General features: G+C 45.4%; 2 protein-coding genes across 3 annotated transcripts in view; both read right to left on the reverse strand.

Annotated features, from left to right (window-relative positions):
* The window catches only part of IPO9 (importin 9), a 40,178-nt gene extending 39,938 nt beyond the window's left edge, over window positions 1-240 (reverse strand). Inside the window, exon 1 of the mRNA XM_072844950.1 lies at window positions 29-240. Coding sequence (XP_072701051.1) covers window positions 29-206 — 178 coding nt within the window. The 5' untranslated portion in view covers window positions 207-240. The remainder of the gene's footprint in view (window positions 1-28) is intronic.
* An 8,487-nt stretch (window positions 241-8,727) lies between these two features.
* The window catches only part of KDM5B (lysine demethylase 5B), a 59,059-nt gene continuing 42,297 nt past the window's right edge, over window positions 8,728-25,489 (reverse strand). For both annotated transcript variants that reach the window (XM_072844702.1, XM_072844703.1), the window contains exons 18-27: window positions 25,200-25,314; window positions 22,818-23,173; window positions 21,492-21,630; window positions 18,600-18,779; window positions 17,554-17,712; window positions 15,229-15,714; window positions 12,797-12,908; window positions 11,217-11,371; window positions 10,335-10,661; window positions 8,728-9,655 (exon numbers count right to left, since the gene is read on the reverse strand). In XM_072844702.1, coding sequence (XP_072700803.1) covers window positions 9,518-9,655; window positions 10,335-10,661; window positions 11,217-11,371; window positions 12,797-12,908; window positions 15,229-15,714; window positions 17,554-17,712; window positions 18,600-18,779; window positions 21,492-21,630; window positions 22,818-23,173; window positions 25,200-25,314 — 2,167 coding nt within the window. In that variant the 3' untranslated portion in view covers window positions 8,728-9,517. The remainder of the gene's footprint in view (window positions 9,656-10,334; window positions 10,662-11,216; window positions 11,372-12,796; window positions 12,909-15,228; window positions 15,715-17,553; window positions 17,713-18,599; window positions 18,780-21,491; window positions 21,631-22,817; window positions 23,174-25,199; window positions 25,315-25,489) is intronic.

Here is a 25,489-nt window from a genome sequence, read left to right on the forward strand (position 1 = left end):
CCCTCAGCGCGGCCCGGCCCTCACTCACCCTCCGTCACCTCCAGCACCTTCACCTGCTCCTCAGCGGCGGCGCGCACCGCCTGCACCGGGCACAGGATCCCCGTCAGCGTCTCCACCAGCGCCTCCTTCAGCCCCTGCGCCACCGGCCCCGGTCCCGGCCCACCACCGCCGCCGCCGCCTCCGCCCGCCGCCGCCGCGCCCGCCATCGTCCCCCCCCCCCCGCTCCGCCGCCGCCGCCGCCGCCGCGCGCGGGCTACGGGCCGCCGCGCGCGCCAAACGCACGGCACGCACGCGCGAGGGAGCGAGCGACGCCGAGCACCCCGCCTCGCAGAGAGGGCGGTGGGGCTCCGCGCGCCGCTCACAGCGCCCCCCGGCGGCGCGGCGGGACCGGTGGCGGTGGGTGTGTGGGGGGGAAATGGCGGCGGAGTCCCCCGGGAGCGGCAACCGGGGCCGGGGCCGAGGCAGGGGCCGGGGCCGAGGCAGGGGCCCTCTGCGGGAGCAGGGGCGCTGCCTCGGCGCCAAGGGGGGCCCGGCGGACCCGGGAGCAGGAGCCTGAGAAGCCCCTTTGTGCTTCAGGGCCGAGCGTCTCCTCAGAGTCAGGGAGTTCCTGTCATGGCGGGAGCCAGGGGTCAGTCAGAACCCGGGAAAAGCGTTTAGTCCCTCAGACCACATTTTTCCACCCGTGTCAGTGGCGAGCTCCCACCGTGAGCCTTGAGGAGCCCTCAGGAGCTGGGTGAGGCTGGTCAGGGCTTGGGGGATCTGTGCTGAAGGGCCAGATGCAGTCACCTGGGCTGAAGTGGCTTAGTCTTGCTTTTAAATGGTGTGAAGGTCACCCTTGGACGTGAGGTTTCCTTGCAAAGGCGTTGAGATGGTGGCACACAAAGGGGTTTGAGTCCTTCCCGCCCCGCTTCTGTGCGTGATTTCTGTGCAGAAGCCATGCGGGGATGGGTGGTGGTACTGCTTCAAGGCAGCACTTTTACAGGGCACCGCGATGGTCCTCTGGCTCAGAGCAGCTTGGGCACGAGGGATGGGGCCGACCCTGGGAGCAGCTTTACTGTCGTCCCCAAGGCAGGCAGCCTGTCTGCGACAGCAGAGAAGGCAGCTCAGGCTACAGGCGTGCTGCTCCAGGGCAGAGCTGGAAGGTAAATTAAGCCTCAAGTTCTTGATTCAGGTTGGAATAGTGCTGTACATGATGCTCAGGGGAAGCGAAAGGAAGTGGGCTACCATCACTGTGTGAGTCAGGAACAATGCAGCTGTAGATGGTCTTGAGCCGTGAGCAAAACGAAAGCCACACGTACGCGGGGGAGTGAAGTACTGCTCTGCTTCCACCTCTGTTTTCTACAACTGTTTATTTAGGAAGTATAACCAATTTTACAAATCATTACAAGTACCAAAAAGCAGTATTAACACATACAAAATGGGCTTCTTACATGAGGGACAGTGATGGAGTCACGTTTTGGCACAGTGCTAGCAGATCCAAGTAAGTAGGTCCCACGTGATTTGGAGCGTAGTGCTCTTGGGGATTTTTCTGAACCGAGTGTCTATTCGGTTGTTACCTCCTCTGCAGCAAGACCCCCAGGAGTACAAGAGCGATTTGTATATAAACACAGTCCAGTACCAGGGGTGAGCCTGGGAAGCAGGACAGAGACAGCAGTCCTAACCCCGTGCTGCCTCTGGCTGCATTATGCACTTTTAACTCCTTCCCCACCAGTCCCTTATGACTTAGACTCCCTCCAGCCTGGAGGAACTTCTCTTTCCAGACAAAGCCTGTCATTACTCTGGTCACCATGAGGGACTGTTTTCCTTACCCACAACACTTTCTGCTTGAAAGCTACTTGAGGGTTATCGAGTGGTTACCTGGTAATAGATGTGCTACCACTAGGAGTATCTGGTTTTTAGTCTTGTCCTGGTGCTATTTAATAATTAAGCATGCTTCATCACTTGTGCACAAGTCTTGGTCCCCTCCTAGAGACATCCTTTCCCCATCCACCCATCGCTCTTTTTGTGTATTTTGTTACATTCCAAGTCAGCTTTGCCGACCTCTTCCGAGCTGGAGTCCGTTCCTCTGGGATAACGTGTCCAGTCACATTCTCTCCCACCAATATGCTTTTAAACATTATTGTCAAGAGTGATGCAAGCAAATGCTCCTATAAATCATATATGTAACTTTTGCAACCTGAGTTCAAGATTTTCTCTACAAGTAGAAAGAGCAACTCAAGATACTACAGAAACACAAGACTGGGTTCTGCTCCCTACAGCCACAGTTCGGAGGCGAGTGTCCTGCAGCCCGACAGCCGCCCCGTCCCTGCCTTGCTCCAGCCCTTCCCCTCTGCCAGCACAAGGGCCAGATAGCCAAAGTGCTGACTGGACAGGAACCCTGTTTTAGTTAGCACTAAGCCACATCCCCTGCAAGAGCAGGAACTCCTTCCTTCAGCACAGCCCTTCCTGTGACCACCCCAGCCCTGCCCAGGCAGCAACAGCTGTTCAGAGGGCGACTTCACATCCAGAAGAGGCAGGCAGTGGAGGTGACCTGAACGGCTCTCCAGAAGCTCTTCTGTGCTTACACTAGATGCTGTCTGGACAGCTGCAGTTAGGTGAAATCAATCCACCACAACACTTAGTTATAAAAACATCCCCCACACCATGAAGTTAGATTTTCTTCTGCGAAAGTTAGGGTGATGGACCCCATCTTTCCCCTTAAACTGAACAGGACCAGGGCACGGGCTCAGGCAGTGCCCAGCACGCCCCGCATCTCCAGACAAGCCACGCTCTCCCTGGCAGTGGCAGGCAGGCTGGGGACAGCAGTCATTCCCAATCAGCAGCACAGGCACAGCCAGTTTAGGTTGGTATTTTTGTGGGGAGAGGGGAGAATAGCAGATTTCAGCCATGCCGCTCACGCCTGGAGGCAGAGACTGGGCCTTGGCACTTAACAGCACGGCTGGGGTGTGCGCAGCCCCCCTGTCCTTCGGGGCTGCCCTGGTCATTGCCAGAGAGAGTTCTCTACAAGGTGAATAAAGATTATTTTTCTCTCTTGTTTTTCCGAATCCAAAATGCTCTGTCTGGTGGAGGAACAAATACGTATTTATACAGGGTGTAACTTCTGCTAGCCCAGGGTCATCTGCTCATCTTTGCACTGCCCTAGTATTTTGGCTTAGTGGAAAACATTAAGTGAATTCCTACTGCACCAAAATCAGTGGGACAGGCCCACGACTATCACACCAGACTTTCCGCTGGCAGCCTGTGCTGGCTGGCTAACATCAGAACCGGCATGTCTATGCAAGTATTTGTGATCATTTTTGTCCCTGCTGAACAATTGGAACTGTTTCCTCTGCGCTTACTAACACTTTGCAGAAAATGAGGATGCCGTTTAGGTAGAGGAAGGGTATCCCAGAGCACTGCTTGTCTAGCCCATAATCCTTTTTGCTCAAGTGACTGTATAACTGCTCTGAATGCTCCAACTCATCCTTCTGTATTTGTAGAAGTTACATTTATTTGAATCTTCCAGGCTTTTTCAGTTTTGAATTCCCATCTCTTTTGTACACTGCACCATCTTTTCACACATTTTCTACACGGATGCTTCCTGCAAAGCCAGCAAACTTGCAGCTCGCCTTTCAAATGCCATACATTTTGCCTCAAAGCCGAGTGGGTTCTGACATTCATCTTTTCTTTTGACATGCTTTAGAGAAGGAAGTTCAGTCACCACAAAAAGATTACATTCTTCGCATGAAAAGATATTTTATGATGAACCCCTTGTTTCCTCCTGTGATGTTTCAGCTCACTGGCAAGGCACAAAAGCCCTTGAGCCCCCCTGCGGACCTGTGCCAAAGACGACCCCGCAGAAAAGGTGTGCAGCTGACATGGGACTGCCGTAACCAGCAAAAATCCTCCAAGAGAAATCAGAGCCAGCACAAGGAACAGGCGCAGCATCAGCCCAAATTACAAGGCATTAGCCAGGGCCGTTACCTGGTACACGCCTGACCTGTCCCCGACTTGGTTCAAATTTAACTCCAGGCACCAACAAGAACATGAAACCCCAAAAGCCCAACAGACACCGAAGCAGCCCAAACACCCGACAAACACTTTCCAACATTGGTTTTGTCCTCAACAAACCCTGGGTGATAGAGACTCTTCGAGTGAATTGCATGCTCTGCAGACAGGGAGCTACTGGTTTTACTACTTTTTATAAAATATTTATACATTTTTAGATGCCCAGCTCACACAGATTTCAGGGTGAGCACACACACACATAAAATCTGGCCCAGTATTGTGATTAAACAGCCAAGTACCCTTAAAAACATTACTGTAAGCAGTAGGATTAACAAACATTTCAGAACTTGAAAAACTGAGGTACATAAGGTACCTTCAGGAAGCTGCGCTTCTTTTAATTTAGGGCATGTCACTATTTCTTTTCAACCACCTTTCAGCAAACCTTCCTCTTGGCACTTGGAATTTTGGACCCAGCAGCATATCACATAATCACACGTGCTTTTATTTTTTTCATAAAATATTTGTTCCTTCTACCCAAGATCTTTTTATTGGAACCCACTGATACCATTTTGTCTGTCTCGAATGGAAGCTGAGTGTTGAACCTGCAGGACTATTAGTCTAGTGTGACTGCTTTATCTCCTCTTCCAGACATAGCTTTTATTTTTATTGATGCTCTTCTTGGTGCAGGGCTGTCGCCTTCAGAGACTGACACGTTTACGTCCTAGAGGAGAACTCTCAATATGCATCTTGTTCACTTCTGAAGAAAGGATAAAGCTCTTTTTCAAGGCTGTACCTTAACCCTTCTCTTGGAAAAACACGTTCATATCTAGACTCATAGAAGAGTCATCTCAGCTCCTTAATGTTGCTTCCAGGTAGCTGCTGCCTGTGTGTGTATTCTGGAGACCTTCCCTTCCCAAATCCTGTGTGACACCTGTAGTGATGTCCTACAAACACATCTCCTACTGCAGATACAGCAGCCAAAACACTCATCGTTGCTCTTGTCTTTGTTGATCTGTTGTCTGCCCTGGCAGGGATCTGGCCTACAGCTGAAGTCCCTCGCTGTAACTCCCTTTTCCCTGAAGTGCGGTAATGCTTAAACAATCCTCCACGCATCACAGTCAGCTGTAACACAAAAGCTTCTGTGTCAAGCCGTAAAATTAACTGTGTTTGTTATTGCATTGTTTACTTGAATATATATGTATTTAGTCAGTGTTAGACACCCCCATCCCCATCCTTGTGTCAGGCTAACAAATGACTGCTGAAGTCCCATGATGCACATAGACAACATTTTCAATTCTGATTTTCCCCTGTTGGTACCATTTAATATGTAAACACACGTCTCCACAGCTGGGAAGGGAACATTCCCCCTCCCTGAATCAATTCTGTATTTCAGCTGTATACAAAATATTAGGGACTGATGTGTTGTCCCTAAGAAATTACATCCTTTTCTGTATCTGGAACTCATTGTAACCCCTGAACAGCATACCTTTCTTGTCTTCTCACCCCAAAGAAGAGGTCTCAGCATAGACCACCACCCAGAAGGTGCTGGGGAAGGGAAGGACTGGATTATTTTACTGTTTGAGACAAGAAGTCTATACCAAATCCTTGGCATGCTCTTTTCTCCCAGTGTACTTTGTTCCACACATTTTTGTCTTTGCTGGTGGCCGGTTGGGCTGACCACCGACCACACCAATCATGCAATTCCAGCAGCAGCTTCTGCCTGTGGAAAACAAATCCTACGTATGCATTATCGGGGTGCAAGTAGAGAAAATGGATGGCACGTTAGGTTGTATAAGAGCGTGAAGAAAACCAGCACCACTTCCAATACCTTCATTTAGCAAGTGCTGACACAACTGCCTAAAGTCTTTTCTGCCACCTTCAGAAGAAGCTTTCTGCAGAGATCCAAGGCTGCAGATCCACGCGGATACGCAGCCACCACTGTGGATCAGAGCACACAGTGACCAATCTGGTTACCATTGTTCCCAATCTTCCTCCAAAGCTGCCTACCTTCTGCCTTGGGTTCCACAGCTCTCAGCGACTCTGGACTCAAGGCATCCCCAACGTGTGTTGGAGTCACGAAGCCTTTTAATCCTACATTTGCTTCCGAAACGGAAAGCCAGGGCCCAGGGGCTGCCCCGCAGACAGCTCTTCTCTCAGAGGCTGATGGGGGTCAGAGTGCTGGAAAGCCCAATTCAAACAATTTAGGAACTTTGCAACTAGGTCCTGGAAATGCAAACCAACGGCACAGTGGCAAGCACTGTGGGCTTCAGTTTAAGACCAGAAATACATGGAACCAAACACTTGCCTCTCCTTCAAATCAATTATCTTATTGGTGCTGTATGTGACCACAACCGATGCAGCTGGGCATGTACTAGTCTGTTCTGATGCTTCTCATGTGGCACGAGAAAGCGCACGTCAAGCAGATTAAAGGTGGCACAACAGATACGATCCCAACCTCTGCCAGACGGTACAGGCAAGCTTGAAATAAAATCAGATTTTTCAGCCTCAAATCCACAGGTAGGGAACTAATTTGATTTTTGTTCTATTTTATTATTAAACTAATGTAGAGGCCATAAACTATTCTTATTAAATAAAGAATTAGGATCTGAGCAATTTAGGGATGTTGAGGTACTTGGTTGCTTCACTCTAAAAAAAAATTTTAAAAAAAGCAGAATGGCGTGGGAAGGACTTTTTTTGCTTGTTTTGGTTTATCCTCTGGAAATCTAGGATGGACAAGAAGAGGGGTGAAAGGGACAGCTGATCCTAACACACCCTGCTGCTGAGCCTGTTCTGCCCTCCTCATCTTCCCTGATGAGGAATGTGCAAGGGATGCTCACAGAAGAGCCCGCCCTGAAGCAAACAACAAACCTCTTGCTTATTTAGTTTGACAAAGTCAAAACCCGACCTAATCCAGTGTGAACTATCCACATGGGGATGAAATCTAACAGGCATGGCCCCGCAGCGCAGCAGGCACCACCACCTCCGCAGCAACCTCCAGCCACCCGTTCCTGAGGTCACAATTCCAGCAGGAAATAAAATGCAAATCCTTAAGCTGACATCCCGTACTGTAGGCATTGGTCACCCAGGGACTGGGTTTTCCATTTCTGGAAAATTTTCAAGCAAAGATGTGGTAATTTCCAAAACATCATGCTCTAATTCTACTGCATTCATTAATCCTGATGATAAATTTTGTCATCAGGACCACAAAGGTCTCCTCTGGCCCCTGCAGTCCACAAAATTACAACTTTCCCTTGGTCCTATACTGAATCATCACGCTAAACTGCATTGCACCATATTTCCTCTAGCACTTTTTGGTAAACAGCCATTTCTTCAATGGACAAAAAAATAAAAGGGATACTGTGCGAGAAACTTCTGTAATGTTTTCAGCTACATCAAAACACTGTGCAAGCTCTTTCTATTTCAAGTTTGTTCATCTGCCCCCTTTAAAAGGAAGTTATTACAGATCAGTTTTTTTCCACAGCTTGGACTGTTATCTTAACATTGCACAAAGACTTCTTCCAACCAAAAAATAATAAACAAAAAAAAAAATCACAAAACATCCTTTTGGTAATTACAGTAAATAAAAAAGTCATACTATGGAAGCATATACACATTTAACGAACATGTGTGGTCAGGCTGTAAGCGCCCCCCCCCCCCCCCCCAACCATTTTAGACAAATCACCAGGATGAAGATTCTCTAACAGTTAAAAAACAACATGACACTAAACTGCGTACTCAGTGTTCAGAAAAAAAACAAACCAAAACCCCTGGGAAATCTAATTCCTGCAGAGTTCTGATTCCACACAGAGATCCACCACGTCACTATCAGCCACGCACGGCTCGAAGGCTTTGCCCTGCGCCCAGTGACTCTGTGTGCTTCTGCCCATGGGAAAAGCTCTAAAACCAGCAGGGAAGAATTTACCAGCAAATTCCTCTTGACAATGAATGGGGGGAATACCAATACCTCCACTTTTTTGGTGATGACAGGATGCTGCAAGAAGAGCGCTCTCTCTGATACAACGATCAGGACCTCTCATCTTCCAGGGCTCCAGAAGTTCCACCTTTGGCAGGCCACGGAGCCACATCACTGTCACCAGGCCGTTTCCAAAGGAGCAACAACTCTATTTTGCATTAGCAATTGCTCTCCAAAGGATTTCGGGTGTAGCCCCACGTGGAGTGCCTGGCGGGCTTAAATAAACATCTCCTCCTCAGAGGTCTAGTCCCCTCTGAGGCAGCACCACTATGCCATCACCTGCACTGCTCCCTCGTACCCCCCAGGCTAAGGTCCCTAAACAGCCTTCAACAGAACATAACCAGTCCAGAAATGTCCTCATTCCTCAGGTTTTCAGGCTAAATGCAAGCAGAAGCAGCTGAAAGGCGTCTGCCAGGCAGAGCTCCATGCTCCGCTCAGCCAGCTGCACCGCACACTGCGGGGAAAGCCCCTCCTTCCGAAGCCAGCTGGACAGGCTGGCAGAAGGGGCTGCCCCACACCTTTGCCTCCTGCGCGAATTCCCCATTCCTGCCCCTGCCAAGTCCCAAATCGTGGTTTCGACCCTTTATTCACTCAACCTGTAAGTAATTTCAGTTTCAGAAAAGCTCTGCAAAAGACTTGAAAACGGTTTGGTTTGGGTTTTTTTGAGTAAGATTGTGATCTGCCTTCTCCTTCCAAAGCTGAGTATATGAGTAAGGTAAGAAAATATCATGGCCATCTTTTTCTAAAGATGGATTTCTCTTGAATAAGAGAACCCATTGATACAATCAGCATCGATCCAGAGGGAAATGAAACTGCATTTCAAGCTCTCTAAAAACACCAACATTTAATTTTAGAACATAACCAGGGGTTTATTCCACAATATAAACTGCAACATTTGATACAAGCTACCCAAAAAAGTAGAAAGCCAAAATACAGCTGTGGCAATTACTTTACAGACCTTTTTTTTTTCTCCTGTCTTCTACATCACTGGGCCATCAGTGACACTAGGATCTAACATTTGCTTTCTGTACATCAACCAATGCTAGAAGCAACACGCTGCTCAGAATTGTTATTCCAGTCACTGAAACCAGACATAGAAGTTATTGCTCAGATAAATAAACCTAGTCTACGAAAAACAAAGTGGAAAAAAACTAAAGTCTCCAAAGAGTTAACAGAGTAAACAGGGATTTCCTCAAAAGAGGATTTATTGGAAAATTCATGGTGCAGGTTTTTTTGCACCTAAACCAAGCTGAATTAAATACGCCGGTAAATCCCAGAGAGGTAATTTAATGCTGTACAATAAAAGGTGCATGTTTCAAATGCCTTCCAAATTGGTGGAAACCCCTGCTAAACAGTCAGCATCTCAAACCTCAACAACCACAAACAGATCAAGGGAAAATACAAAAGTGTCAAAAATTGTTTTGAGTTCTGGAAAATGATCCCATAAGGATAGAAGTAGCACCATTTGCAATCTGGTTCTTAAACCAGCCCCTGTGGCTTTATTGGAAAACTCTGATAACCTTCTTTACTCAAGTCCTGAATGGTTTATGGGGAGTTTTACTTCCGATATTGAGAGTCCTTCCCAGTGCAGCTGACGCAGATGTAGTCCTCCTTCTCTGCCATTTCTGGAGAGATGCCCACACACACCTGGTGGAACCACTGGTTGCAGCTGCCGTCGCACTGGACCCAATCCACCTAACGAAGAACAGACATACTGGTATTCAGAGAAGGACCAAGCACACACAGCATTCATTAGTAATTTTTGGGCACTTAATCTATTTAAATGAGGGTGAAATGTCCCATTCTACAACTGGCTAGTGCTGGATATTCAACTTCTGCTCACTGTTCTCTGGACTCCTGCAGCCCAGCTCTTCTGAAGCTGAGAGGAGGGCACACGGCCCTTATCCCCCCTGTTGCTTTCCCACCTAGGGCAAGATTGTGGATGGCAACTTCACTTCAGCCCTCCCAGGCACCTGGGGATGTCCCTCTGCTCCATTTTCCAGTATGGATGGGCCCGTGCAGAGCTCCAAGGCACTGCCCCCATCCACAGAAAGGCTGCAATCCACAAACTCTATCTACACCCTTACTTCAAGCGCACAGACGAATACAGTGTCTGCACAGCCCCACCTCCTCCTTCTGAGTCCATGCAGATGTTTTGATGTCCACCTGCCTTCCCCAGTCCCAGCTGCACAGCTGCTCTTGGAGGAAGGATCATTTCTAAAGGTGTCCCAGCAGTGGCAGACACTGTCTCTGGGTTACCAAGTGCCTCACGCTCTCTTTGTACGCAGTACTGCTGTAGTCAAACAGTTTCAGGGCAGCTGAATGTCCTAGATCCCAGCATTCAGTACACCACAGCGGGTCTGCCTCTACTGACCTCATCTCCCTCAGGCTGGAGACAATTCACAGCAGGGCAGATGGCATCTTCATCCTCAGAGTCCTCCTGCTCAGAGAATGACATGTCCGAGGGAAGCAAGTGGCTTTCACTGGAACGCTGCACCTCAAAGAGACGCTCCCGCTCTCTCTCCAGTTTGTTAGTGCAGAGATCCTTTGAGTGATTCAGTTTCAGTTTCTTCTTTTTGGGTGTTCTCATTTTTTTTACTCTTGCTCTCTTCTCATCATAGAAGCTCTCTCTCTCAAAACGCCGCTTTAGTTTTCTCTCCATGTAACTAATTCCATCCTTTTTTCCTCGGCAGCACTCATTCTATTGGAAAGACATTTTGGCAAAATGGTAAATATGCAACTAACACTCATTACCCTGTTATTACCTACCCTGCTTTTAGGAATAGGCTTAAGTAAAAGTGCAGTGTTTGACAGTGCTGCCTTTTCAGCAGAAGCGGGATGCAGTAAGGGGAGCAAAGTATCCTGGGCAAAATTCTGTCACTGGGTCACGCTCCAGTGACAGAATTTACAGAAAAAAAGATTCTCATTTTCTGCCTCTGAATCCACTGCTTCAGAGGCAGCTCTCTCAGAAAGCCTCTTAAACACAGGACAAGAGGCAAATTAGGATAAACGTATTTAAAATACAGAGAGTGACCATAAAAACCAGATTCAAATTGCAAAAATGCTTTAGGCCACAAATTATATTCAACAGTTTGTAATAAATTCGTTATCAACTTCTTGACCCCTTTTGAACAAGGAAAATGTATTTTCATGGAAGTACAGACACACACACAAACCTCTCTGTTAAGCTTATGGATTCAGGCAGAGCCTCTACTCCAAAGTGACCCTAATCTCGTTGCTGTTGTCAGACACTTGCCTTTTCATTTGTCGGTCCAACGGATGACCTCTGCTCTGTTTGCAAAACAGGGCTTTGCTTTGTGAATAGGATCTGGTACAGCTCCTGTATTTCAGGCAGAGAAACCTGTAGCAGCTGGGCTTCCATCATCAGCTCGTCCAGCTCTGTGCTAATGACTATTATGAAAGACAGGGAGAGAGGAGAAAAGGAATTCTTCAGTGTCAGCACTGACGAGAACTGCACAGATAATGAAAATTCTTCTCTGGTAGCACGTAAAAAAAACTGTGAAAGACTTTTTAAAATCTGCAACTATATGAATTAACTCCTATCTGTTCCCTCTGCACTGCTCATTTTTAACAGCGGGGTTAAAAAGAAAGATAAAGGCTTGCACAGAAGTTACTGCACTGTGGCTCAGTACCCTTCCAGGCTTGCGCTTCTTGTTGGATCGAGGATAAGCAATTGCCATCATTCTTGCCAATTTCTCCTGCTTCTGAAGCTGCGAGAAGCATGACGATCCCCTCACTACGTAACAGGTGGGTAAGATGAACAAACTGAGTGAAATCCATAAGTGAAGCCAAGAGAGGAGAGGAAGAAAAGCTGAGAGGGTGAGCCTCGTACAACAGAGTCCTGCCGTACAGTCACCACCTACTGCTGCTATCGACCTTACCAAACTTGCATTGGGCTTCTGAAATGGTGTCAGCTAGGGGAAGTCAAAATCATTGTGTAAATAACAGATTTTTAACATAGCATTCAGTACAACTCAAACATGGCCTGACAGCTAAACCTGGTTGTATAAAGGACTGCCTTGTTTGATTTTAACTGTAACCTTAAACTGAAGTAAGTGTCGTGTGTAGAATTAGGATGGACTAAGCTGCACTGACTTGAAAACATGAAGATAAGGTTAGCCCTGTGTCCCTGGAGCATTATGCATCAGGAGGAAAGAAATGATAAATAGCTTCTTCTACAGTCGTAAAATGATGCAGTTTATAGCATGTCTGTGTCAGCCCGATAAACACAAAGTCTGAGCTAGGAAGCATGCAGAACCTGCGCCAAGTGACCCGGAGCACAGCAGCAGCCACAGCAGCTAAGAAAACTCTCAAGTCTCTGCGACTCTGACACAGTTGTGCTGCAGCAAAACTTACGTGGACTCGTGTCCTATGGATTAAGCACCCTGTGGTCTCCAGAACTACTTCTCTACGTTGTTCCCATCCAGCTCCTGCCATCTCAAAGGTCTCCCCCCTCCCCTCCCATCCATTTCCCCTCCTGCAGCCCATTTGGCAGGCCACAGCCCACTGCCTGCTGTGCACGTGGGAAGGGGCCAGCTCTCGGCTGATACCTCCTCTCCTACCGTGCCACACCTTTTCATTACGTGTGGGAAATTTGTATAATTGAGAAATTTACCCCTCTGCCAAAGCTGGACATTAAGCTCCAAAGCTGCTGAGGGAATGGAGAAGCAACCAGACGCGCTGCACAGTCATGTGCCTCCCTGCCTTAGCCATCTCCTGTTGGCTAGGACACCCTCTCATCTCCACCAAACACCGGGGGGGGGGGGGAAGGGAGGAAAAAAACAAAGAGAGAAAATCAAAGTGAAGATTACAAACCATGAAGTGGGATGCAGTGCTGTCCTGTAGAAAATGAAGAATGTAAATATATGGTTCTGTTATCCCAGTCATGAGGCATGGAGAATGACATAGCTCCAATTGTCTGGGAAACCTAGAAAACAAAACAAAACATAATGCATAGGTATTTTCACTAAAAACGTAGTTTGAAGTGTCAAATAACCGCAATAAAATCAAAACTTGTTTCTCTTACAATTGCTTACATCTTGTAGTACTACAAACTGTTCAATCTAATACACCCAAATCCTTCATCCTACACCTGGAAATAGGCAAAAGCAACTTTATTGCCAGAATTATCATTTCCAGAGAGATCAGAAACTAGCCCTAGCGCATGCAGCAGCATGCTCTACCAGAGGAGAATGAGCCTGTGGAGCAGAGAGCACAGGCAGAGCCACTGCAGGGATAATCCCCGACTTATGGAAGCAAGGGCTTCACCTCTAGAATTGACTCTGGGTAAATATTGTTTTCTCCTTTTGTGCACAATAAAGAAGTGATTTCTCACTGCCTTGATCCAAGGAGACACCAAACTGCTTTGAAGCACTTCTTACGTCACCACGCACAGAAGACAGGCCAATGGCAAAACGTGTGCTTACTTATGCAAAGGCCACTTATGCAAGCCAGCAAGTGTCAGTTTTGGACTCACGAGTGTCAAAGTCACCTCACCAGATGCCTTCCAAAACACCATCTACCTCACCAATTCCGGCGCCTGGGCCCCTCTCAAAATCTGGCTCTCATCAATTCTCACAGCTTTTTTTCAAGTGAATTTTTCGAACTCATCCAAATGCTCCACATTCTTCACTTTGGCCAGTGCCAAAGAAGCCCAGCTCCCATGGTATGAGCTTCTCTGGGGGAATGAGAATGTTGGATTACCCCAGATAACAGGGAAAATAAAATTGTTACAGGACAGGAGAACAATGCTGAGACACAGATGACCGAAAAACCACCTCAAATCCATCAAGACCAAAGTTTTTGCTCAGCGCCTGTGCCAAGATGGCTCTGGAGGCCACCTCCAACCTGCCCAGCACCACTGGCTCCAGGAAGGCTCCTTAGCTCAGGCACAGCGAGGGTCACAAGCTGACGCACACGGTCAGATACTCTTCCATGGAGCTTCCCAGGGACTTCTGATTTGGGAAATGCAGTCACAAGGACCTGAACTAGTCCTGCTACAGTCACCTTGACTTAGGAGGTTCACTGACTTGAGCTCCAGACCACACAAAAATGGTTAGACTGCTTTCAGGTCGGAGGAACCTCACGGTACCACACAGAGCTAATAAAACTCTGCTAATAAAACTAAGCTTACTGTTTCCATTTCTGGCCCAAACATCAACTTGTGTGCTCAAAGTCTTGCCCAGTTTTTTTCAACTACACTGGTTGGTCTTGTAAAAAGATACTTTTAAACCTAAATTATTAGAAAAATTCTCTGAGATGCCTAAACATAGTTTTAATTTCTAAAACTAGCCTTGCCTATTTGAAAAACTTGGTCAACACAAGCAACTTGGTATAGCTGAGTTACCAGAGAAGCAGCTACAATACCTCTTCAAGCATGCGTGGCACATTTTACGTTTTAACGTAACTGAGAGAGAAAACACAAACACACAGACTAACTGTAACAGGGTTGGACTAGCAGAGCTAAGGTGTTTCAATCAAAAAGTAAAAGCAACAGAGTGCATTTGATTTTGGGATGTTTTATGTTCTTTATGCTGCACAGACCTTGTATTTCAGACTTTTTCTGCATTTGTATCTCAGGAAAACTAAAAGTACTTAACCCATTTCTCCACTTTCCCTGGGCTTTTTGCCAAAAGGCCTTCACTGGAGAAGTCTGAAACTCCCTCTGACCACACCTGAAACAGTTGCTGTAGCTTAACTCAGTAGTATTAGCAGAATATTCAGCTTAGGAGTTACTATCACTAGTAAGTGATAAGAACAAGAAGGAGCAGCAACGGATGAAGATACCCTGTTGAAAACAACCTCATCTGAGAGCTAAGCTGGTAACACAGTTTGTGTTACTAATTCTCAAGACTTAAAACTATATTGAATACTTGTAAGAACAGAATATAAAGACTAACTAAATACTAAGCACTCTAGAAACAATAGCTTCAGCAACTCCGTCGTTAACAGTGTCACATCAGAGTGCAGGAGCTGGGAGAAGGAAAATGGGCCCTTTAGGGGTAGTTGTTCCCAGGACACCAGCAGAAGGAGAACACGACGTTGCTGCTGGAGGACACACACATCCTGGCTAACTGTCAAGGCAGAACCTGAACTCCTTATATCTGTAAAGCAAGACATAAACAATCTGCCTTGCCAGTATTTCTACGCAGATACCACGAACCCAAAGCCCAGAGAGGCGTTACAGACTGTTCTTGCTGACCACACACCACCCATCACCAGGAAACCCAGAAGCAGCTCAGCCTCACCTTGTTTGTCTCTGGCAATTGGCCTGCTGTGGCTTGCCATCTGTTGTACAATAATCCTGAGCCAACTTTGTCTTGTATAAGTTTTAGATTCCCTGAATATAACATTTGTTGTGCTCTGTGCTGCCAGTTCACAGTTCTCTCGATCATATACCGTAAGGCATCCCCCTCAGGAAGCCTCACACGGATACGCTGCAAGGAGGCCAGCAACGGTAAGATCTTTTCTAAAGGTGGCTTTTCTGATCGATGACAGTGTGGACAGAGCCACACACGAGGTCCCTGCAAAATACTGGGCACCGAAACACAGCCGGTATGGAAGAACCCTCTGCAGAGTTCACACTGTATCATGGGAGCAGCCGGCTCCTTCTGGCACAGACAGACTTTCAGTTCTGCATCCTCTTCACTAGACAGCACCTTCACTTCGTTTGCTGCTCGCAGAGAACGCAACGCTTCCATCTCCTTCAGTCGGGCTTCCCCAAGCGTAGCCATCTAAAAGGGAGTTCAAAGAAAGGGATGTAATCTCGAAAGGAACATTACTCATTAGAAACAGGGTGACCTCTGCACAATCATACTCTTCCGATATGCCAGCGAGTATTTCAGATCGTTAAGCAGCTCCTCACCCCTGAACGCCTTCAAGGCTTTGAATGTTTGAGGTGAAGCAGTTACGAGGATGCGCAGCGATATGCCTTCAGTTTCCTTCCGTTTCCTCATCAGGCCCAGAGATACAAAGCCTATTCCTTTGCAAAAAATAACTCCTAACTCCTTTCCTCTCTGTTCCAAACCCTTCATGTTTTGTACTATAAAAACATTACATTCATTAAAGCAGCTTAAATTCTGAAACAAGCGCAGATTTGGCTTGCAGGTACTTCTCTATGCACACCTCTCAAATATGTAGTCTGACTCTGTATAATCGTAAAATGTACCTGGGCAGTTTTCAGAAATAGAAGAGCACCTTGCACACACTGCCAAGTGCATGGGGCCGTACCCTGACCTATGAACTCGCTCTGGGCTTTGTAAACATTAAGTGAAATTCAGGTGTACTCCTGAGTGTGGTGTTTGCCCTTTCTACACCTGCTCATGATCCTTTATTTTCAGGAATCTTTAGCATTAGCTGCTATTAAAAATAGCAATATATTTCAGCTTCATAAAGGCTATTAGTAGCAGCTGCAACTAATAAATTCTATGCATTTTATTATGTATATAAAAATAAATGTATAGAGGAGGGTTTCTAAAGATGTACAAAAGAGTTATTTTGCACATCATGGCTTTGAAATGTGATGACTAGAGAAAAATCAGCTATGCAAAGATTAGACAACTGTGTCCAGCATGGGCAGATACGGGACTCGGGCACAGCACGCTACATTACGTACACACGGGGGTTGAGCACTGCAGCTACAGCGTTGGCCTGTGAAAGTATCCAAACCTCCACTATCAGAAGATTCCTGTTCCCTTCGTGTCAGAAGCAAAACCTGCCACACTAAATGAATGCATTTTCCCGGGTGCAGTGCATGTGAGTATCCCTCTCTTTCAATATCCCAAGCGTTAACGAGAGATTCTCTAGTCAAAGAGAAGAAGGGTGTGCAATTCAAAGGACCCAGTCTCTTCTCCTTACAGCACTCATAGGGACACAGTCTGTAAGTCCAGATTTCCAGACAAGGGAGGCCAAAACCAAAGCACTGAGTGTACAGGTTTCAAGTAGCTGCCATAGGTTAAAACTTACATGTCCCATACCTAAAGGGACAATTACATTCAAACCCTACCAAGTCAGTCTACCGCTCCTCATTACTGGTGGGACATTGTTTAACCAGACCATGGTGGAGGCTCTGAAATAGGTCTTCTGGGATGAAGCCCTTTACCACCAGTGACTAAGCTGCTCCATCCAGAACTAGTGTTTTACTGACTTCATAATGATGAGGTTTTCTTTAATTATTTATGGTGTTTGTTTTAATTATAAATGGTGTTGTGTTATTGTGTTCTTTGAAAGGATCAGACTTGGGAAACCCCTATCCTATCTTTAATAAGGTTTTGGTATGGTAGGGGAAAATAGCTCTCAATTTTTTATTTTCCTATGCTTTGTTAGGCTATGGGCATTGCCTGGCAAACTGTAAGGCTACTTTATGCACAAAGACAAGACACATTTTTTCCACTAAAAGCAATTTTGGGAAGTCTGAAGCAAGCATAGAAAAGCACAGTCCTAGAAGTCCTTCTGCAGAACAGCACAGCAAGCAGGAAAGAGTGGAAGATAACACTCCTGCACGAGGCAAACATAAACAAAGATTCAAAGAACTTAGAAGAAACTCCAGTTCGAAAAATTCTTAAACCACATACCGCAGATGCAGTATCTTTGCTCTCAGATAGAGCTCTTTCTAAGTCACTCAGAGTCTCTAGCTTAGTGCTTTTCTTCTTTCCACTTGGCACTGGCTCCTTCAACTTCTTCTGCTTTCTCTTCAGATTCAGCATTCCGATATCACACCGGGGACATAACACCTGGTGGACAGAAAAGCAGTATCGTCTGCAACATTTTAAATGCATTCATCCTGCCCTGACACAGACACCTATGACTGGTTAGAACAGGGATTCCTGCAGTTTTTTCCATCAAAGATTTGGGGGACTAGGATGAGGTTATCTGGAAAATGGGGAGAGCTGGAAGGTTAAAAATTCAGTTTTATGAAACGGACAGACTGCCAACACCTCTGTGTTTCATCTACACTGCTGGTATAGAGACAGCTGATGCACTAAACAGCCTCCACGTGATTTAAGCTGAAAGCCCTGGAAAACACCAGAGGATTCCAGGGGCAGCACTGCATTCCCGTCTGCCCTAATGGAGAGAGGAGGGCTGGGGGAAGGAGGGGCTCAGGGTAGGCCGAGAGTGTGGATTGCTCAAGAGCTGCAGGCATTGACACACATGCCACAACAAATTAAGAGGGCCAGCTAAAGCGGCTACGGCCTCACCCTTACCGCAGCCCAACCGTAAGGTCTGGCTGTCACCACGCTGAGGTGGGTGAAGCGGGAATGAACCTGCACTCCAGCGGCTGCAGCCTGACGCACTGAAGTAAATTCAGTGCCACAAATATGTCAACATTCCCGTATTCATATTGCAAATGTCAGACTATGGCACAGCATGCTCTCATTAGCCACTTATTAAAAAGAATAGAGAAAGTATAGCTAAATCTTCAGAATTTTAAAAGTTTAAAATTATCATTAAAAGCATAGGTCAATCTAATAAAAATTATGTTAAAATGAGTAATATAATCCTAAAACAATTCTGCAAATATACTTAATATTTACTGCTATTTCATAAGTTAATACTGTAACTCAGATGTGCTTTTGCTGTGGTATGAATGGTGGTCTTCTCCAGAGCTGTGATCTCTTACCTCCAGAAGAGAATAAGGGGAGTTCTCGCACAGAAACGTGTTAGCTGCACACTCCTTCCATGCTTGAACTTCTGACACCAGGGACTCCAGCCTCGGCAGGTAGTCCAGATGCACCGGGATAGATCGACCTCTTGTGACAAGTTCCACTAGTGTGTCCAGTACAGGCACACGTCCTCCAACCTGTCAGATTATAAATTACAAAATGCTTGATGTAGAGAAGACATACCACTTCCGTGAATCACAGCAAGTCATTCAGGTTAACTGAAGGTAGAGCTTGTAAAAAAGAATTTACTGCTTAGACACTTCAGTCACTTCCACAGCTTTATTCCAACATTTGTGCTTCTCATGCTGTAGTCATTAAGTACACAGGCAAAACTAACAAAACACCTGGGGGAGGGGCGGGGAATACACTTAGCAAGTGACAGTTTAAAAAAAAAAAAAAGAGAGAGAGAGACTGCCAACAATATAAGCAGACTCCCAAGCTAACAATCTGCACTCACAGCAGAAAATCAAAATAATTTTAAAATAGACCCAGAGGGCAAGTCTAACCCAGTCCCCGGCACGCCAAGAGCAAGGAACCATCTCAAGTATCCAATGTGCCGTTTGAAAGCCAGCTCTGTTCCTTCACTTAGCAGCCTATGCCTAAGGCAACCCAGTTACAAGAGGTCCAGCAGTAAAGCAGCACCGAGGGGTAATTTCTAGAACAGGCAGTGATGTGGGACTCAAGAACTATTCATCCAGAACAACCCCAACATCTCTTAGCAGCAAACCTCAAAGCACTGACACCAAGAACTTCCTGCAAGTCACGACAACTGCAGGCGTTTACTAAAATCTTTGCAGAACTAAAGCAAAAATTCTTGGCACAGACAGACACATTCTTCCACATTCAGTAGGCAGAATGTCAGAATCCAAAACAAGAAATTAGCAAACGCCAAGAACAATTCACTTAAGTTCTCTCAAGATAGCCCTCAAAAATTAGTATTACATGAACTTTGTTCCTTCAAAATTTTAAAGCCCAGGACAACTAATTTTTTTACATAAAAGCTTATTGACTCAAAAGAATTTAGTTCAGATAGGCCTGAAAATACTAGTACGTCAGATCAGAGTTCGCTTTACGGAAAACACATGAGGACAAATGAAAATTTAAGAAAATGTTTGGCAACTTATATCAAGATATGAAATCAGGGCTATCCCAGTGCTACCCTTTCCTGATCTGTGCCGCCCCACTGAGCCCTCGCACGAGTACTTGCGAGGCTGAGCCATGAACCGCTTCACAGAGTCGGTCCAGGCTACAATTACTCACTTGGGCTTGAACTGGCACGGTGTCTGGCTGCCCGAGCAATCGTGCTAACAGAAGAGGGGAAGCGGGAAGTGAGAAGAGGGGAGAGTTAAGCTGCCATTGAACTGGAAAAGAAGCAAAGACCCTAAAAACACAGGAAAGGAAACTGGGTCCACAAATAAAACGGTCTGAAAGGTTAAAAAAAAAAGATTCAAGTGGGAAGTGCTAGAAGCCAAGGTGAAAACCTGTATAGATCTTTTTGTTTAGAAGGTTTTCAACCTCTGCCATCACCTTTTTGCTCAGTTGAAGACTTGTTTCAGAGTGTGAACATGGAAATAGAAATCACACAAAGCTGGAAGGAGCCTCAAAAAATGGAAAAGGATGAAGAGACAAGGGAAGGAAGAAGAGGAAACCAAGTAACTTCCAACTCAATATTCCAACACAACTACTACAAAATTACAAGTATTTAAATCCATGAAATCAAAGGCCAACCACAGTGGAACAGAACAAGAAACACCCTTGAGATTGGCCATACTTAGTGGTTAACAAATGAGGGAACACCTCTCAATCACAGGGTGTCTGAAATACCACTAACGATACAGCTGTGGAAACAGCAAGTGAATTCTATGGGGCCTCAGAAGAGGCGATTCCACAACCAGTAAGTATTGATACCCTTGTATCATCAGATCGTGGCGAGATGTTACCTGCAGTACAGTCCATGGGCACGCTCCAGAAAGGTGCGCTGGAGAAAATACAAGGACGGGACACTTGTCTGATCAGGAATACTCCTGGATCAGGAAATCTTGGGGTTTTTTTAGAAGATGCTAGAGGAAAATTATTTGTTTAGCCAAGCAAATGAAGGCCATGAAAAGATATTGCTGGTGCCTTAAACACTTTAGGGGATTTGTTTATTCAAGAGTCAACAAGCAGAACTTTGACTGTGTCACCTGCTCCATACTCTTACTGCGCTCCTGCGTTACAGGAGTGCAGTAAGATGATGATCGTCTTTTACAGCATAGCTGTTCTTTAGCTTGCGGATGTTACGAAAGCACTCTCTGAAAATAAGACACATTCCTTTAAGTTAGGACAATGGTTGGAGCGTCTTCACAGAATGACTTCCACTAGCATGCAAAATGTTTAACCTTATTTAACAAGAAAGTGATCTTCATAAGAATACTACAGTACAGCAGTACTGTATGGTACTGTAAGACAGTATATTTAAGACAGTATTTTTCTTTCCTCTGCAGAACAGTACACAAAAATATGATTACCTGGTAATATGATCATTGTTATTAGTGACTGAGTAAAATTTAGCTTAAGGTATAGCTCCATAGTATAATATCTTTTTAACTTTAGATTTTTGTCAACAGCTCCTGTATAGATTTTATTGCAGCGGTGAAGGAATACAAATCACGTCCAGAAACAGAGGTAAAAACAATAGCACTCATCAGACCATAACTGCACCATGTATAAGGCAACAGACGTTATAGATTAAGCATTAATTCGGTGGGCTGCTGAAGCAGCAACTGCACACAACAGAGTGCAGAGTGAGGCTCTTAACGTGACAGCAGGTACCATCACCCACCAAGAAGCCAAGAGCGCAGTTTACGCACCTGCAGAGCTTCCACTTCCTGCAGCCAGTCTTTGGCCTTCTGTACCGCGTCTTTCAGTGCGACACCATTTGGGAGATAGGCTGGGATCTCCTCTATTTCTTTCACTGCTGCTACAAGACTGCTCAGTGACTGCCGTGGTCTATGCAAACAAAACATCTCAGAATGTAGAACACTGCAATACAATTGGGGCTCTTCTACTCATTTGGCTTAGTAAAACCAAAGGGTTACACCAAATAGTGACATTATGTCCAGTCCTAGAGACGCGTACTGTTCAACCAGGGCATTAGTAATGCAGGTATGCTTTTAGAAATTTGCTTGCTATAGACTCCTACTAGAAATGCTAAAAATATTAAGGAATCTGTTGTCTGTTTTTTCAATATTCACACATTTGGGCTTAAGTGATATTTAACATTCATTAACTTTCATATGACAGACCCTCGGATCCTCCTTGAACCTCAAAACAGTACCAACTAAGAGATTCCACACTAGAAGGTTAAAAAAAGTGGAGATGGCTTTTCTGTATTTCACAATGCGATTCTGATGTTTTAGAAAAGTATAAACTCAACTACATCTCTATTTTGGAGGGAAAACCAAGCTTATTCCAGTTTTGTGCTCCATGAAGTTATCATTTTAAAATACTGTGGTTACTAACGAGTAAGAAACGCTCAAATGCTTTCATAATTATGAGGCTGGGGGAAAAATTTAAAAAATAAAAAAAAATTAAAAAATCAGGAATCCTAAGGGAAGAAACCTTGCATACAAGTTTGTGCCACCTTTCTAAACTTTAAGTAGACTGTGCTCTCCCTCATTTTACTTTGTAAATCAGAAGGTCAAAGCAATAAGCAAGAAAATTTTTCTCAGTACGGATGTATTTGGCTTATTTCCTTCTCCCCTGCACCAACTGATCTGGAAAAAATCTCCTCAATGTTAGAAATAGTCCATATAATAAAATTTTACCAGTTGGTGGTATATATCTAAGCTCCATCTGGACATGCATCCTCCAGTCTGACGCTGGGGGAGGGAAGAAGGTAGAAAGGAAGGAACAGGTGGAAGGAAGAGGTGTCTGAAAACCCTGCCTTGTGGCAAAAGGAGAACTTGCACAATGATAGTGGAGTACCACAAACACTGCAAGCCAACACCAATGTTTCAAATCACTCAGTCGCTCATCCCCCTTCTCCATCCCCTTGCCTTCTGGATAGCACAAGTTTTGCCTTCATGCTGTGAACCGGATGGACAAAAGGGAGCCCCTTCAGAAGTAAAGCCGACTATTTCCATCGTAAACAGCTCATGGAACTACAAAATGCAACTCTAGGATTTAGCTTCTACCTGGCCTTTATCAGATTTCTGGCTTTGTCATCCCAGTGTTCAGATACAGTAAGGAGCTCTTGCAGCTTCGCCATTGCTTTCTCAACCGCTGGGTAGGGAGCAAGTCCAACACCTGAGTCTATAAGACGTCTCATATCATCTAGAGTAAGAGAGTTTTGGTCTGAGGAAGCCAGTTGCACGTCCTCGAGCCAGCGTGCCTGTTCCAGACGTATCCGCAGTTCAGCCAGTTGGGGCAGATCAACATCAAAGTCAAAGCTGACATCCAACAGCTCCTGAAGTTCTGCGGCACTGGGCATTTCTACAGAAAGGAGTTTTTGGCTTTGCTGTTGAAAAGCTTCCACGCGATCAAGAAGATCCTGAAATATACAAATGCAACAATAAATCAGAAGAAAACCCACTGCCAAATCTCAAACATTTAAGTGCAAGCTTAAACATTTAAGTGCAAGCCTCCTGCCAAACACGACGCTGCAACGCACACAACATGCACGGCAAATTATCGTGATGTTTGGAACACTTTGATAGTGTATCTTCAACGCATAGTGCATATATCAGCATCTCCTCACACATAACGTGTCCACCAGCTTGAGGATCATAGAACAAGGGAATTCCACTCCAAACTCCTTTGAACTAAGAGACAGGTGTCAAAAAGAGGTCTCAGAAGAATAGAAAGGATCTACAGGGAAATTTTAAGTGTTCCATCAGTGCTGTTTTCTGGTTTTGTTCTAGAATGATTAAGAAGGCTGAAGAACAGCAAGGTTAAGATTAAGAAGGCTTTGAAGAAAGGTGGGAAGGGCATGGAGCTTCTGAGGTTCATTTCTGCTGCGTTGTTAAGGTTTTTGAGCTGAACACACAGTCCCAGTAAGCCACAGGCATTCTGCTCTTTCATGCAGTGCAACACCTCCCTCTCCATATGTTCAACAGCTAATTACCCCCAAAAGGTACGTCTGTGGCTGTTTGCACTTCACCCAGGATAATGGACAGTGAGCCAGAGTAATCCCACTGCGAAGGGTGGAATTATTCTGTATCTAGCCATCCTGCCCAATGCTTCTAGTACTGGCTGAAATGCTATTCCAGCAGTAAGTTCTTCCTTTACAGGTGACATCTTGGTATTTTGCCAACAAGGTTGTTTGCCAGGGTAGGCAATCCCACCCATAATGGAAATAAAGCCTTTTTAGAGGTATATTAAATCGTGAACCGATTTCCAGTAACTGTTGCCATTTGTATTAACAGCCTAATCTGCATGACTACATATAATTTAGGATTGTTGAGACTGATATAAAAGAATACCCTGACCATATGTGTTTGATATTTCCCTGTTCACGAATGCCAGATGGAGAAGAACTGTTTGCATGTCTGGCATTTCTAAACTTCTGCTTTTTAAATAGTTAAATAACTTCAGAGTTACAATGCTATAAACAAATAACTGTAAATAGGATTACATAAAATCTGATTCATCACATTCCAGACCTGATAAAGCTTCAAAAGCAATACTCAAAGCTGGGTTGAACTGGCCTATTCCGATTCAGAGTTACATGACACTGTCTGGTCCCTCAGCCTTGTGTGTACACTTAAGAGATGGCTCAGGAGCTGGCCACTGCATCTCCTCATTCTGAGAGTCACAAATGTGCAGAGCCATTCTCCTTTAAGACAGAAATTGGCAGCTGCCCAGAATTTATGGGTTTTTTTTTATTATCCCTCAGTGTGATATGCAACATTTTGGCAAATTCTGAAACCAAACCTTGAATTACTTTCAACTTGTCTGAGGGCTGATCACCTGGTGAGCAAACAGTCAGCACTAGCTGCTGGTCGTGGGAGACAGTGATCTGACTCACCGTCAGCAGCAGGTACGCTGCTAGAACAAGTATTTCAGTAGTAGCCTAGGCTGGTAGCTTTGGGTTATCTGTGTTGTTTCCTGGAACATGGGCGGAGAGCACGAGGAGGTATCTAATTACAAGACTATGAGAAAGCCGATTCTGGATTAACAAAGAAGGGAAGTGATGTGAATGGGAGGACTGTCACTCAGAGCATTACGGAGTTTTGAATATTCTCAGATAAACCTGGCTTCACTCTTAAGAGGAGACTAGTTAACTGACCTCGAACTTTTAATCTGCAGTTACCCAGGTCATGCTGCCGCTTCTTTTGCCTTACTTCGTACAACATTAACATTTTGATTCTCCTATGTCATATAAAAATCTACCGACAATCGACACCAGCAGGTCAGAGAGCTCCATTCTTAAGCAACTCATGTGCACAAGTTGCCCAGGCCTGCCAGTTTAAAGGTATTCAGTCTTGGAGCAAACAGTACGATAGGAGATTAATGCAGTGCAAATACACCGCTATGACAAATGCTCACGGTCCTTCCCCTAGAATTTTCCAAAGTACCTTCAGTAATGGTGTCTGACTGAGGACACAGGGCAGAGCATACAGCTGCCTCACGAACAACCGGAGCTCATTCACAGTCAGCTGATTTTGACACTTCCCTCCTCCAGAGCGGTACCTGCAATTACACACAACTCAACTTTGTTGGATGCCACTAAAAACAAAAATATCAAAAAAATCTAAAAACCTCTCAAAAATCTGTTTATGGTTTCTTGTAAGTCAAACTTCACTCACAAACAACAGAATATTCAAAAGCATCCAAGCAGCCTAGGGCTTACATACATGGGAAAACT

The sequence above is a fragment of the Ciconia boyciana genome, chromosome 23 (genome assembly GCF_034638445.1).
Source record: "Ciconia boyciana chromosome 23, ASM3463844v1, whole genome shotgun sequence".
In the NCBI taxonomy this organism is placed as follows: Eukaryota; Metazoa; Chordata; class Aves; order Ciconiiformes; family Ciconiidae; genus Ciconia; species Ciconia boyciana.